The 15,081-nt window shown below is 40.5% G+C and overlaps 1 protein-coding gene and 1 non-coding gene across 2 annotated transcripts in view; one reads left to right on the top strand and one right to left on the bottom strand.

Annotated features, from left to right (window-relative positions):
• Nucleotides 1-557: 557 nt before the first annotated feature.
• Nucleotides 558-674, top strand: LOC116400003 (U1 spliceosomal RNA). Its single transcript, XR_004213877.1, has one exon. It is a non-coding gene; the product is annotated as a U1 spliceosomal RNA (small nuclear RNA).
• A 3,519-nt stretch (nt 675-4,193) lies between these two features.
• The window catches only part of LOC116399976 (solute carrier family 2, facilitated glucose transporter member 1-like), a 23,533-nt gene continuing 12,645 nt past the window's right edge, over nt 4,194-15,081 (bottom strand). The window contains exons 4-12 of the mRNA XM_031877541.1: nt 11,973-12,065; nt 9,674-9,834; nt 9,352-9,592; nt 8,003-8,165; nt 7,566-7,753; nt 5,425-5,529; nt 5,225-5,326; nt 4,934-5,137; nt 4,194-4,829 (exon numbers count right to left, since the gene is read on the bottom strand). Of these exons, the coding sequence (XP_031733401.1) occupies nt 4,623-4,829; nt 4,934-5,137; nt 5,225-5,326; nt 5,425-5,529; nt 7,566-7,753; nt 8,003-8,165; nt 9,352-9,592; nt 9,674-9,834; nt 11,973-12,065 (1,464 nt within the window). The 3' untranslated portion in view covers nt 4,194-4,622. The remainder of the gene's footprint in view (nt 4,830-4,933; nt 5,138-5,224; nt 5,327-5,424; nt 5,530-7,565; nt 7,754-8,002; nt 8,166-9,351; nt 9,593-9,673; nt 9,835-11,972; nt 12,066-15,081) is intronic.

The raw sequence follows: 15,081 nt of genomic DNA, 5'->3' as shown, positions 1-15,081 counted from the left end.
CAAATAAAGGCCCTGTTTACTCCTTACTGATGCCCCTCCTGGAACATCACTGTGCTCCCAGCCTCAAATCACTGTATACATCAGCCCTGACTGCTGGGGGAAATTTCCAGCTCTGAATTTCTGTCCTCCGAGTCAGATTGTGGGTTGAGGTCCTTTTGTAGCTTTTATTTCTTTTTTAGTTTGTCCAGAAAAGTGCAAGTGTTGCTGTGCAGTGTCTGTTGTATGCTGTGAAGCTGTGTGTTGAGTAATGCAAATTGCCCGGGTTTGCAGAGAGAAGTGGGTGTGGCCTTTTGGATGGGCCTAAAGTGATTGTGTGTTCTCCTCACCGATATTTTCCCTTCTTTGTGGGAGAAATGTGTTCCGAAGATTGTTCCATTGTTAGCATGCTTAGATTTTAGGCTTTCATTTGGTTGCTGGGCTGTGTTTGCTTTCTCAGAAACAGCTTGCCAAAGGAAGCTAATGCTAAAGCACTGCACTCTTGGATTATGCCATCTGGGAACCGTCATCCGGAGTACTGTGTCTAGGAATGCCGCCCCTGTCTCTGTCTCTTCCAACTTATACTTGCCTGGCAGGGGAGATACCATAATCAAGAAGGTGGGTCACCCAGGGCGAGGCCCAGCCATTGCACTCTGGTTGTGCTGACCGCCGACCTTGGGGGTGAGCTGCACTGTAGTGCTTTCACCCGAAACATTATTGGCTGACAGTCTATTGTGTGAAAGTGAAACATTTGCGCCCCCAGCGGTCATAGTTTGCGTTAATTGAAGAATGTGTAATGTCGCCATCAAGTGGTCAATTTATATCGGTGGAATCAATAAATGTAGAATGGATATTTGCTCCCTCAAGTTGTCAAACTGTGGTATCAGCAGCAGTGTACCACTATTTACTCCAAGCACATGTTAGTTTGTGTATCACAATGACTTCTTTCATGATTATTATCCCTTCATACCTAAAGATCTTTAAGACTTTCTTTGTGTTTATAGGAGAGAGCGTCAACAGAGCCCCCACCACAGCATTTGGTAAGTGAAACTGCTTTTGTTTTCTTTACATCTGCAGTGTGTTAATTTTGCCTATCGTGTCGTTTATGGATATTGTTCCCTGATGTAAATAATATTTGAATGGCCCTTGCAATAGTGTGAGTATTGCTGGATTGTTTTGTCATGCTTTGTTGTGAATAAATGTGACTGGTTCTTGTGAGTTCGCTCTTGTCATTGTGTTAATTACATCGATTTTGACCATATGCATTGTCCGTTAATTACGAAGCATACCATCCTGCGTGGGTTTAGGGTCCGGATAAATTAATCTGTTTGGGCTGTTTTCTTTTACAAACAAGAATTATGGTCTGGAGAAATGGGGATTGTGTGGCGATTGCTTAGCCTTGTTTGAATCAGTAGGGAACAGCTGCCTAAACGCTGCGGAGAGAATGTAGCGTGAGTTTGTGCTGTTGTTCAGCCTCGCAGAACATACGTGCCTCAGCTGTGTTTTGTTTTGCTTCCGGGGTCAGACGCTGACCCGAAAACTAAACAGACAGACCGGTGTCTCCACCGAAAACATTATATTTACCACAATTTAAGCTTCTGCATTTTCCAAATGCACTAGAATTATTGTTCGGTTTGTAAGCCTCGTACCGAACAATAATTTAATACGAATACGTGATGTTACACCCCTAGGAACAAATAACCTTAGCTGTGGCGCCATCATGAGGTTATTAGGTGGTAAGACAGCAGTGAAGGCCCAGGTATAAAATGCACGGCCCGCCACTGCATCCAACTACCCTCACCCTACAGTGTTCACTGAATTATTATAGAAGGTGGTTGTCATCATTAGCAGAAAAAAAATCAAATGTAACTTCTGTTTGTTATATCCTATATTTTCTAAAACACTGTTCAGTTTATCTGTAGAACACAACCCTTTCATCATGTACAAATCACAGCACAGTTCATTCATTCTGTAAAAAAACAAAGTCCTCCTGCTGTAATGTCTGTCAGACACAATGTGTTGACTGGAATGCAGCAGCTTTACAATCCATCTATATAAATGTATAAATCTTCCTATGGATTGCTATATGTTAATGATCTGTGTGAAGAAATTGTTTTATTGCAACAGCAACCCTTTTGAATACAGCTCAGAAAAATAGAACATACACAGAATTTCAGTTATCTTTAGATATCCATTGGTATGAATGCGACGTTACATAGGAATACAGTAAATATATAAATGTAACTGAATATATTATGTAAATGTCAGAGGGACACTGACTTCAGTAAGTTAATTAATTATACAGTACATATACAAAGGCTACAATATACAGTATGAGTTTCTCACTCTAGATTCAGCTATTATGAAGTCATTTACTCCAGGAAAAAATATGTTCATTGATTGAAAACAATAAAGATAAAACAAAAACAATTGACATAGTAAAGAAAATAATGAAATTTTAACTTCATTTTGAGTTTGTAACGTTTGTTTAGCTGAAACAAAACAACTTGTATAAGTGGTGTGGTTGGGTACAAACAGAGATGGGCAGTATTTCTATTACTTGTATTTGAAATACGTATTTCAATTACTTTTGAGTATTTTGTAATTTGTATTTGATAGGGCCGATAAAAATCATACGTAATTTGTAACAAAATACTTTAGAGTGGAGTAATTTTGTATTTAAAATACTCAAAATACTTTCTCCACGAATCAAAAAACAGTTCACGAGTTCAGTCTTCAGATCTTCAAGTTCTACGGATTGTCTGTCAAGGTAAATATTTTAGTGTGACAGACAGGGGCGTCGTTAGGCCTATTTTTGAGGCCTAACGAAGGCCTAACGAAGAACATTTTAGCCTAAAATGTTCTTCAGCCCCCCCCAAATAATTTGGCATTATTGGATTTTTAAAAAAAGAAAAAATTATTTTGGTGATGTCATTAAATTAAACTATTGTTTCTCACATGGACAAGTTATTTATAACTCTAACATGCTACATATGTGCGTGCGTTCTGGTTTGTATGTTTTCTCCCCCTTCAAATTACAATCCAATAGCCTATCATCATACTTAACGATATAAAGTTGACACTGTCAGGTCCATTCTCCATCCATTGTGTGCGGTCCCTTTAAGAATTAGGATTTGGGAGTGATGTGGATATGAAAACTAGTTTATCCGTCTTTCCTTTACAAGCAGGAAAATTATTTCTCTCTTTATTTGAGAAAGGTTCATATTTGTGTTGTCAAATTTCACTATGACCCTGAAATTCTGTCTCTTGTGTTATCATATACTGAATGCAAGCAAAACTACAGAGCAAAATCACACTCTTTCTGATTGAACCAATCTATGAACTGTCTGAAACAATGGATAGGCTATCCACGGCCCCAAATGGGCCCCAAAAAAAATTGCGGCGCAAACATGCCGCTGCCCCCCCTTTCTTTGAATCCTAGAAACGCCCCTGGTGACAGATGTCAACTAGCTTGATGTATAATTGATGTCTGGGTCTGGCTACATAGCCTATTGTATACACATGGTGATGGCTATAATATCAAGCTAGCGATCGATGCTAACATGCTAATGACGCTAGCATGCTGTCTAGGCTAGTGCATAGCCAGTGTTTAGCAAGTTAACTTATCAGTCGAGTAACTAGCTATATAGGAAGAGGGAGATTGGGAGCTTGTATGTTCATGATAACTTTATCAAGAGACGTCTGACCATCTAATCTTGCATTGTATTACAAGTTATGCTGTATCTTCTCAATGTGAATGTCATAATGCCATAACAATTACTGGCAGATAATATAGTTCACAGTTAGCCAGGCTATGACAGTAGATGTCCATTTGTTAAAAAAAAACTAAAAAAAACATTAAATATCCAATATATTTTATTTAAAAGGCATATTATGAAAGTATTATTAGTTTTATTATTTCATACATTCTACAGTCGGCCAGGTGGACAACATGTCTCAGCAAGATGATGTTCAAGAAGGACCATCAACAAGCAGATGTGCTTAGTTACACTGACATTCTGTGACTGTTCTTCCTTTTTGTGGTGTTCACCAGAGCTTTGTGTACATTATATAGCCCAAACCTGAATGCTCTGCTATACCAAATTGTGAGAAAACAGAAAATCCAGAAAAAGTATTTCCTATATTTTAAATACAAAATACATGTATTATATTTTGTTACATTTTCTGGCACCAGTATTTTGTATTTTATTTTGATACATTTATTTGAGGGGTATTTTGTATCAAAATACATTTTGATGTATTTTTGCCCATCTCTGGCAAAGAGGCTCACGGGTGCATAGTGATGCAGGAATGTGTCAGCAGGAGTCTTAACCCAGCTTGTTTTTTCTGCTGCAGCACATCCCGGCCTCTCACTCACTTCATTTACTCACTCAATTCATTTTAAATGTGATGCCATTCTTGCCAGCATGGCAAGTGCTGAAAACAGACTTCCTACAGACTGAGCCTATAGTAACCAGTGATGTCGTCAGTCAGGTCATCATCTTTATTACCGTCTGTATGAAGACTAAAGCTCTAATGTAACGACCCTAGCATTAGTTTATGGGAAATTTCAAACACGATAGCACTGTCCTAAAAGTGTAACAGGTAACTTTGCTGCATGCCAGTGTGTGAATGTACAGCAGCTTTCAAAGGTTGGGGTCGTCCCCCCTGAGGGTGTTGAACTCTTCAGGGGCCGAGTACTTGTCAGCACCCTGACCAGCTGACTGGCGGAATCCTGCTGCAATCTCATCGAAGGTAAGGCCCTTAGTCTCTGGAACCTTGAAGTAGGTGAAGGTGAAGAAGCCAAGCAGCAGGACCGTGAAGATGATGAAGACGTATGGGCCACAGAGTTGCTGCCGGACATCAAAGGCATAACATAATTTCTTTTGAATTATGAGCACAAGCTAAAGTTATGGACTGAAGATAAATTTAATCATTTGAATAGAAGCTGTCTTACCTCAACATACGGGAAGCCCATCCCCACTAAGAAGTTGGCTGACCAATTGGAGAAACCAGCAACGGCAAAGGCAGCAGGTCGGGGCCCCTGGCTGAAGAGCTCGGCCACAATGAACCAGGGGATGGGGCCGGGGCCAATCTCAAAAAAGGCTACAAAACTGAAAATGGCCACAATGCTGACATAGGACATCCATCTGACCTGGTCCTGAGGAACACAGAACATCACACAGTCTATCGCTCACTTTATTTCAAAAGCCTAATGGATTAAGTCAAGATGATTTCAAACACTTACCAACAGCGCCATGGCAACGGTTAGAAAAACTGCTGAAACAGCCATTCCCATCAAACCAGTGAGCTGAAGGGGTCTTCTGCCCACACGCTCCACCACAAACAACTGCACAGAAGGAGGGAATGTATCTTATTACTACATGAAGGTATAAAGTCCTAGAGGTAAACATGTGAGGCTGTGTTGGTTTGGGGTTTATAACTTACAGAAACCACAGTGAAGGCAGTGTTGACCACTCCTGCACCAATGGTTGCATAGACCGGCTGGGACACACCTGCCCGCTCAAAGATCCCAGTGGAGTAGTAAAACACCTGAACATGATGACATTACACAGGAACAGTTACTCTACATTTGCTATACAATCCTTCTCAGTATGCTCTTCAGCTGTTTCTAGCCTACTGTTTAACACCTCCTCATGTCTATGCAAGGAGGCCCATCTATCAGATGCTTTTGCATTATGAAATATGCTATATAAATAAATGTGCCTTGTCTTGTCTAGTGTACACCTCTTTGTAGCTTTTGTAGCACATATCCTTATTTTGATGTTTTATAAAAGCTCCGATGTACTGTATGTAAAGTACCATCAGTGTATCTACAAAATATGTGTACTCACATCAGTGGATCCGTTCACAGCAGCAGGCAGAACATAATGTCTGAGTTCAAATGAGATGAGCAAAGCATCATCAGCCTGTGCTTACTGGTTTCAAAATCAAAAGTAGAGATCTTCACACCTTCACTTTGTTCACTTTGCACTACACATCTTTGCTGACTTGGGCTACCTTATTATGTCATTTCATTTTCATCTTCTGTTTTTCAGTCATAAAGAAATGGGAAATGAGAAGCAACATTTTAGGTGAGACTGAAAATCATAGGCAACATTAAAGGAAGAGTGTGTGACATTTAGGGGGATCTCATTTGTATCTACATATACAGTATGTAGATATATGTCGTCTTCACGGAGCCATGTTCCTACAGTAGCCCAGAGCGAACAAACCAAACTTGCTTTTGATAGGGCGCTTTGTGGTTTCACAATTTTGCCTTGGCCACTAGTTTGTGATAGAGAATTTTCCCTGTGCTACTACATTTCTACTGTGATTTAGTTTATGTGCCTTACTCACTACAAAACTATATATGTGACATATGATTGTTACCTAGAAGAGTGGTAACAGGACCATATGGTGTATCTTGGGCTTTTGCTTTGATAAGAGGAAGTAACCAAATGGTGGGGTGCTGTTCAACCAGAGAATGTTGAGGTGTGAAGATTCTCAGAGATAGGCAAGAGTAATAAAGACACATGTCTTTGTGTGACAAGGCTCAGAAGAGGAAGGGGGTGACTGGAGGGGTCAATGCGGAGCTTGTAACTGCTTTGTATTGTGATAATGTAAATACCTGATGTTCCCCCACCCTGTGTGCTGAGATGCTTATAAGCAAGCGAGACACTGGATTCTTGGCTCATCCTCTGCAGACTGAACTGCAGTCAGTATGACGGTGAAGCCTTCTCTGGCCAGAGAATAAATACTTTAAAGACAAACTTCTTTCCTCAATGTTTCTTGTTTCAGTATTCAGTATTATAGGACTCACTCGGTGCTATTGAATTGTTTTTTTCCACCACAAGTTCTCCTACACACTTGGCACACAGCAGAAGTTGCAGTTGGTTGCAATCTGTTACATCACCACTGGATGTCACCAGATCCTACACACTGCACCTTTAAGGATTCACGTGTTGGACTGATCTAACCACCACATACTCAAAAGTCTGCTGTTGCTCAAGGGATAGCCAGGACCACATGAAGATGTAAAGTGTCTCTGTATAGCATATTAAAATGATTACGTTTTTTTGCTTATTAAGATTTAAGGACCAAAAATGTTTAGCAAAAGTATTGAAATTGTGGATAACCTTGTTCATTAGCGTTCTGATAATCAGAGAACAATACTGTTATATTTATTTTTTAAGAAGATATCTGTGTCTATAGGAGGGTCAACTTTGGGTCAACTTTGAGGGCCTGTCTCCTGAATGGTTGGTCATTGTGTTTAATCAAGCCCCGTTCTAATAATCTCTCCTATAGGTTAACATGTTGGAAAAAAATAGTTAAAACTTGAAAGGGGTGAGGTCAGAAAGTGATTTTTCACATAATGCCATGTACAGGTACTGCATGTACCTGGTGAAAGGGCAGTGAAGGTGTAGCACTGGGTTAAATATTCCTCCAGAGGAAGAGAGGAAGAGGAATCTACTGTACGACCTATCAATTTATATTCTTCCTTGGGATGGTACAGTCACTAACTTGTCCCTCATTTGATCATAGCATTTGGCAGACCTCATCGGCTCCTCTTTGGTCCTTTGACTTACAGCGTTGATTCCAGACAGCTGCTGCGAGAGCTGCATCATGATGGCCACAAAGATAGGCTGGCGGTATATGGGGGAGCGGAACAGCTCGGGGATGGTCACCGTCTTCTCCCTCATCATCTGCTGGCTCTCCTCTTTCATCTCCTGCATGTCCTCAGTTACCTCGTCAGTGCCCCGCAGCTTCACCAAGACTGGAAGACAGCGGCTCAAGTTACATGTAAGTCAGCTTGGAGGGGGACTCATTAAGCTGCCACACACTGAAGGTGCAGGATGTGGCAGGATATGCATGGTCTAATGATGAAGTATTACCAACCTTTCTTTCTGACAGCCAAGCTCATTTCACTACAGTAGCTTGTAGAAAAGCATTGATGACTTGTGTTTGCGCGTGTGTGTGTGTGTGTGTGTGTGTGTGTGTGTGTGTGTGTGTGTGTGTTTCTCACTGCTGCGGGCTTTGCTCTCCTCGTTGCAGTTGATGAGCAGGTATCGGGGGCTCTCAGGGCAGAGGGGCAGCAGGACACACTGCAGCACAGCCGGCAGCAGAGTGAAAGCCAGCAGGAGGGGCCACAGGAAGGCATTCCCCAAGATGGATTCAGTCCCAAAGATCTGCACAGCACACGCGACACTTTGCTTTCACATATTTTATATTAGTACATTGAGTGTGTGCATGTGTAACACGAATGTATTTCATGATTTATATGTGAGCGACATTGTGTTTCAATGCACACACAAATATGTATCATATATAGATGTATTCAAAAATCCACATACAAAGTATAATGTTCACAACTGTATTTTTGATGCACACATAAATATATAAACCCACAAACATATAAAGTATTTGCAGTTTTTATCAAAAACATATTTGAATGTTGTTACATTTATACACTGTTGAACCTGCATTGCCTGTCATGTGTGAACTTCCATGCATTTGTCTGTGTGTGTGTGTGTGTTTTCTTTTTTGACTCCCCTGCCACAATTTCATTCACTTTATTTTTTCAAAAGGTAATTATTGGAGATTGGAGGGTATCACTTAATGTGACCACATAGCCGTTACATCTGCACAGTCTGGAAGTTTGAATTAGAACACGAGAAGAGAACGAACGCTCCGAGCTCAACCTCAACCTCAACCTTATTTCGGTTTGTTAGAGAGGCGGGACTCACATGTTGAGACCGCTGTGTGAGGATTAATGTGTTTACTCCGACTATCAGCATTATCACATTGGCACATTGACAATGTGGTGGCTCGGCCCGACTGACATTAATACCTTAATCTCATTATGACTGGATTATTGTGTGCATGTCGACATCTATAGTCAACATCCCTAAGTTTACCAACTTAGGGATGTACTTACAGTACTTACTGTACTGTTGGGGCCTCAGCTGCAGAGAAGCAGGTCTTTATGTCTCTAACAGACTCAAAATGTCCTCCATTTTAACTGTTGATAACCTGTAATGCACCTTTCCCCAGAACTAACTGTATCAACAACAGAGTCATGTCAAAGTCACTAGTGTGCTGAAAACACTTTATCTCTTTCACACTGGTGGTTTATGACTGTGGATATGTACATTATATTGAAGATAATTCTTCTCCTCATCAATGTTTTTTATCCAGCTTTTATTTCTCCTGTCGGCTATTATTCAAGACTCCATTCTTTGAATACCAGCTATGGCAGCCTGAACATTCACATTTGAAGGTGTTGGGGTTTTTTTGTGTGTAAAGGCCCTAAAGCTATTGGAGATGGGAAATGAAGAGGCAGTCATAGTTCAAGAGTTGCAGTAAGGATCTCACCTGTGCCATGAGAATACCGATCACTACACCAAGTTGATGCAGAGTTCCTAATGCGCCACGCAGAGATGTGGGTGAGATTTCTTCAACATACATGGGCACAAAGCCGGTGCTGAGGCCGGAGTAGAGACCCACTATGAAACGTCCAATGATGAGCATCTCAAAGGAAGCGGCCAGCTTGGAGAAGCCCATAAACGCAGCAGCAATAAAGACGAGCATGTTGGCCATGAGCATGGAGTTCTTCCTTTAGAGAAAATAAGAGTGTTTGTCATTTCAAGGGGCAGGTGATATTAATAAAGTGTTATGGCCATAGGAAGAGTCTTACCTGCCGAAGCGGTTGACGAAGAGGCCGACAGAGAAAGAGCCGAACATTCCTCCCACAGAGAAGATGGCCACAGAGAGCGACCACAGACCTGTTAAAGTACCTTGAGAGATGGGCTCTGAAAATCTGCTGCTCCACGTCTCATTGTAGAAACTTTCAATAATCTAGAACATAAAACAACACACATTCTGACTCAATGTGTCGGATCAATAAAGACAGACCGAACCTGCTTGTCTCAGCTTTTGTTGCGTGGCTCTCAACAATGTCGGTCAGTCACTTGGTCCACCACTTATTGACTTCAGGGATCCCTTAACTTTTCCTGGAGCACCATCATCACGTTTATATTTTTTGTTCAGACTGATATGTCTCAAGAACTATGGGATGGATTACAGACATTCATGGTCCCCAGATGATGAACTATTCTAACTTTGTTGATCCTATTCCTTTTCCTCCAGCTCCACCTACAAGTCAAATTTATAACAGTCTCGTAGTTTGCTTGAGTAAAAGACTAAATACACCAAGCATCAGCACTACTTTTCAAATGTTTTCCAAACAAAGATGGTTAATATTATACCTGCTAAAAACTGCCATGTAAACATTTCATTGTGAGCATATTAGCATAGCATTTAGCTCAAAGCTCTGCTGTGCCAAAGTACAGCCTCACAGAGCCACTAATAACAGCTGTAGACTCTTAGTTGTTCCTTGTCCAGATGGAAGATATACAAATACAGATTGCATGTTAATACAAGGTGTAAGTAGGGGTCTTACATGCTGTCATCCCTAACTTCACTTCCAAATATCACATCCCAGTATACAACCATACACTACTGAATCAAATGGGACCAACCACTTCTTGACCCATTAGCTAAACCCATTTCCCCCCTTTTAATGGTTAGGTCTTACTTTAATACTGATGCAGTGTTCAGGACAACTGTTCTAAGTCAATGTGCATGGTAGCATAGATTAGTAAGCATACATATTATTCATCAATAAAATGTCTTATAGGAAATTAGTTGGAGGAACATCAACCCACTATGCATCATTATACTTTGTTTGTAAATTTTCCCCATTGGGTCTTTCACATTATTGTCACAATAACCTTAAAGGGTCACATGACCTTTGGTAGCCCCCCTGTAAGCACAAGTTCATTAACTTGCCTGGTAACCTTGAGCTCCTTAATCCTTAATGCCTCCAACAAATGCATCTCATTAACCTGTTCCCTGTCTTTTCCGATATCTGTCAAAGCACCTTCGGAGGCAACTGACCGACATAAGTTAACCCTGTTTTTCACTGGGCTACATAAATAAAGTGTGCATTTATCTTGCCTAAATAAAAAGTCTCTGTGGAACCACACAAGAATCTAAAGTTCTAGATGGATCTTTTCAGTCAAGGTGAACTAAATCGAGACGGCTCTGATGGAGGAGTGGAGAGGTGCTCCAACATGACAGGAAAGCTCACATAGATCATTGGTTTGTTGCTTAATTGACCTGTTTGTGACGGTCTAATCAGTGGCTAAGCATGTAATGCAAAGCTAAGCAATTTAAGTCACTTTTTGTCAAATTCTTTGCTTCGTGTTACCTAGGTAAGTTATACCAACTCCATCTCAACAAAACTAGCTAGCTTGCAAGCTTAACAAAGCTAGATAGCTTCTAGCAAGCGAATCAACATGTATTGATGCTAATAAAGTAAAAACATCCTCAGCCTACACAAGATAGCCATTGCCCAGTGTGAATATGAATAAAGCTCATCTTGGTTTGTTGTCTTCTGTCATTTTGGAGTGTTGGTTAAGTAAGTACGGTACATAGATGTCCTGATGTACTGTTTATCAGACCACAAATGAGACAAGAGCTAGCATTAGCTAGCTCGTTCACCCCATTTCACTCCCTATCTTTGGCAGACTACTTCACCGGAGCTCCCGTCTGCTCTCCTTCTGGCAAAGTAGTCTACCAGCAAGGAGGAGTGAACAGTACCGTAATAACCAACTAAGAAGAAGTAAGAGTGGGCGTTCTTTTACCCCATGAGCCAATCAAAGCGGTCGCGGCTGCAATCAGAATCAACTGGACTAAATTAGTTCCCTAAATAAATGCTGGGTGAAGGCAGTGAATGTATCACATGGATTCAGCTTCCACCAAAACACCTTGAGTATTATGAGTACATGTTGTTGTATGGCACTGCCAATTCCCACCGTCATTATTCTCACACATTTGTTTGTATTCTTTCTATTTATTTCTATATATTCTTTATATTTATTTTCCTTTTTCCTTCCTTCTATTTCACTCACACAACTACAGTAAATACTCACATTCTGAGGAGCGTTGATGACACCAGTGTTGTAACCAAACTGGAGAGAGCCAATCACAGCTGTCCCCGCAGCCATCATCAGCTGGGGTGTCACCTGTTGTTATGACACAGAAACACAGATAAAGGTCTGCATTTACCAGACAACTCGCACACGTGGTAGAGGTCTTAAAGTTTAAATTCTTCTGTTTAAACAAGACTATTTCACTTTCTTACAGTACGGTTTGCAGAAGCAAAGACACCCCACAGCAATTTAACAGGCTTGCTTTGAAAAATGTTTAATGTTATAAAGCTAAACAGTTTCTGTTCTATGTACTGTTCTTCTAATCAATATGAAGAAAGCAGAGACCAAAATTGATACTGTTTTAAGATGTGTCCAATTCATATTAACATAAGGTTTTAGAAGTGTTTGAATTGTGACATAACTCTTCACTACTTCAGTTCTACTTTTGGCACAAAACTGAGATTTCATTGAATGTTAGCCGTTGATGGTGGAGGGTAAACCAGAGTGTAAAACATTCTCTTATGTTTGTAAAGTGTAAATATGTTTGATTCTCTAGCTCTGCTCTAAGTACATATGGTGATGTTTCCTATAATATTTTCTGTATGTGTTATATAGTCTTTGTATGATATCTGTGGAGAGGAGTGTCAGTGGACCTGCTGTGGCAGGAAGATTTGAAAAGGAGTTTGAAAGCCTATATTAATCTTCAGCAGGAACGTAATACTAACCCGTAAAACAAACAAAGCACTGTATAGTTGTGATGAACCTGCAAAACATCACTACAAAACTACTAGCACATTGTGGCCCTTCCCATGCATCCAGTATCAAAAACAGCGCTCAGAGTAGATTGAAATCTGCTGCCCTATGTAAGCAACCACCAGCAGTAATCTACAACTAAACTCAAATTATCAATTAGACCCATGCTGAGTGGATTGGATTGAGAGAGAGGTTAAAGCAGGTGAATGTTACACAGTTAGCTCACTTATCAACATGGTGATCAGTGTTCTGTTGGAGAGAAGAATGAAAACATGCACACAGATACTGTCTTCCAATTCCACACTAGGCACCAAAGCACACTAAGCATGTTTTGTGATGTATTCACACTGAACAGACAGAAACTTAAGACCAAACGGAATATTGTTTTACTTAAAAGAGCAGTAGAACAATTTAAGTACTACACTTAAGTCCAATTTTGACATACTTGTGTCAGTATTTCCATCCTACGTTACTTTATACTTCTACTTCACAACATTTCAGTGGGAAGTATGTTACTTTTTACTCCTCTATATTTATTTGAGGTATATTTTTACCAGTCCACTTGTTGTACTGTTACATTGAATTACACAACTGAACATAAAGTAAGCTACTCCACCGGGATAACTTACAAGTGCTACAATCTGATATTAACGTATCAGTAATAAGTAATGCAACCATTTATCACTGACGGCTGCCATTCTTCTGCATTATAAGTAATTTTACTTTTTATAACTTACTTTAAAGCTGCTATATTTGAAATCCAGAGTATTAATGTAGCAGCAGACATGTAAAGATATAGTGGAGTAATATCCACCTGAGCAGAGAATGAAGTCACTCTCTGGGTACATCCCAAGTCTCTTTTTTTTAATTTCCTCACTCCTCGATCCTTGCTTCTTCTGCTCCTCCATATTGACGGCCGTCCAAAGCTCTTCTTTCTTATTTTCTTGGATCTCGGAGGAGCCATGAGCGATGAAAAAACGCAAGTGAGGGAAATGTGGACACAATTAAGAGACTTGGGATGTACCCTCTGTGTGTGTGTTGTTGTCCAAGCTTCACTGTGGTTTGTTGACATAGCCGGGCAGGTCCTCATGCCTTTTTCTACATGTTAGTGCATGTGAGTCCCAGTGTGTGGCCCCCACTGGCTAGCTCATGGCCAGTGGACGTTACTCTGCACTGCGCTCATACGGCGGTTACAACTGATAATGACGTCCTAACCCGCGGCGTCATCATGGGTACACACTGTTAGCTCTGTCACCACTGCTGCCATTGTTTGCACTGTTAGCAAAGTCAGCACTGTTAGCTGACAGCTGCCGGCTCAGCCGTCACCATGTTGAGAGCCATGTGGAGGCAATCTCGCTTACTTTGAATTTGGAATATAGCCCCTTTAAGTATATTTTGCTGATAATACTTCCTTACTTAAGTACATTTTCAAATGGGATTTTACTTGTAATGTAGTACTTTTAGACTAAGATATTGCTACTTTCATGAAAATAATAAGGATGATTTTTTTCTATCACCACTGCAAAGGTATGCAGACTAAAAACGTTTCATTTTACAGTGTGCAGTTGGTGGTCACTATTGTCCCACAATGCAGTGCATGCATAAAGGAAATGGAAGTGCTGCTCACAGCTGCAAAAGTTAAGTTAAGCTAATTGCAGGTGGAGGTGAGACAGAACCAGAAATATGTATTCTTGTGTGTGTGCGTGTTCTGCACTGGGCTATTTTCAGATATTGTTATCAGAGCTACCTTATTCCCTCACTAGGACTTTATATATACTATGGGTGCTGCTGTTACCTGCCACACACAACTTAAGAAAGTGGAGGATCACCATTGTCAGCACCCTTTTCATGCCTCTTTACACAACTAGTCAGTTTACAACATTGTCATGTAGCCCACTGATGACGCAGCAGTTACCTGGCCGCTGCACTCCATCCCGGCTGCTTGGATCACTCACAAAGTCCACACTTAGAAATATCTGGATCGATAATCCGTTAGGTCAGTATATATTCTACTTTCTACTAAAACAAGTCGTCATAATGCTGTCCGCAATATCATTTAGTCCAACATCGATGTAAACAAATCTTTGTCAGTTCTGCCTCCATTCACCTGCTGCCGTAAGCAGCTTAATGACGTCAGCACTAAGTGGATCTTGTGGAGCTGCCGTGCCTCCAGAGAAGTAGGAGAACCACTGCGCTTATTGGCTGAGAGGAAATGACAGCAAGATAAACAGATGTATAATCAGAGTATATTAACAGATTCATAATCTTAAAGTAAAAGAGAATATTTAATTAATAAATTTCTCGGTCAATATATCACATTCATATATATATATATATATATATATATATATATATA

This window comes from Anarrhichthys ocellatus, unplaced genomic scaffold, assembly GCF_004355925.1.
Source record: "Anarrhichthys ocellatus isolate YVR2014 unplaced genomic scaffold, GSC_Weel_1.0 scaffold140, whole genome shotgun sequence".
Taxonomy (NCBI): domain Eukaryota; kingdom Metazoa; phylum Chordata; class Actinopteri; order Perciformes; family Anarhichadidae; genus Anarrhichthys; species Anarrhichthys ocellatus.
Note: the sequence above shows the minus strand (reverse complement) of the source record. Positions and strands in the feature narration are given on the sequence as shown.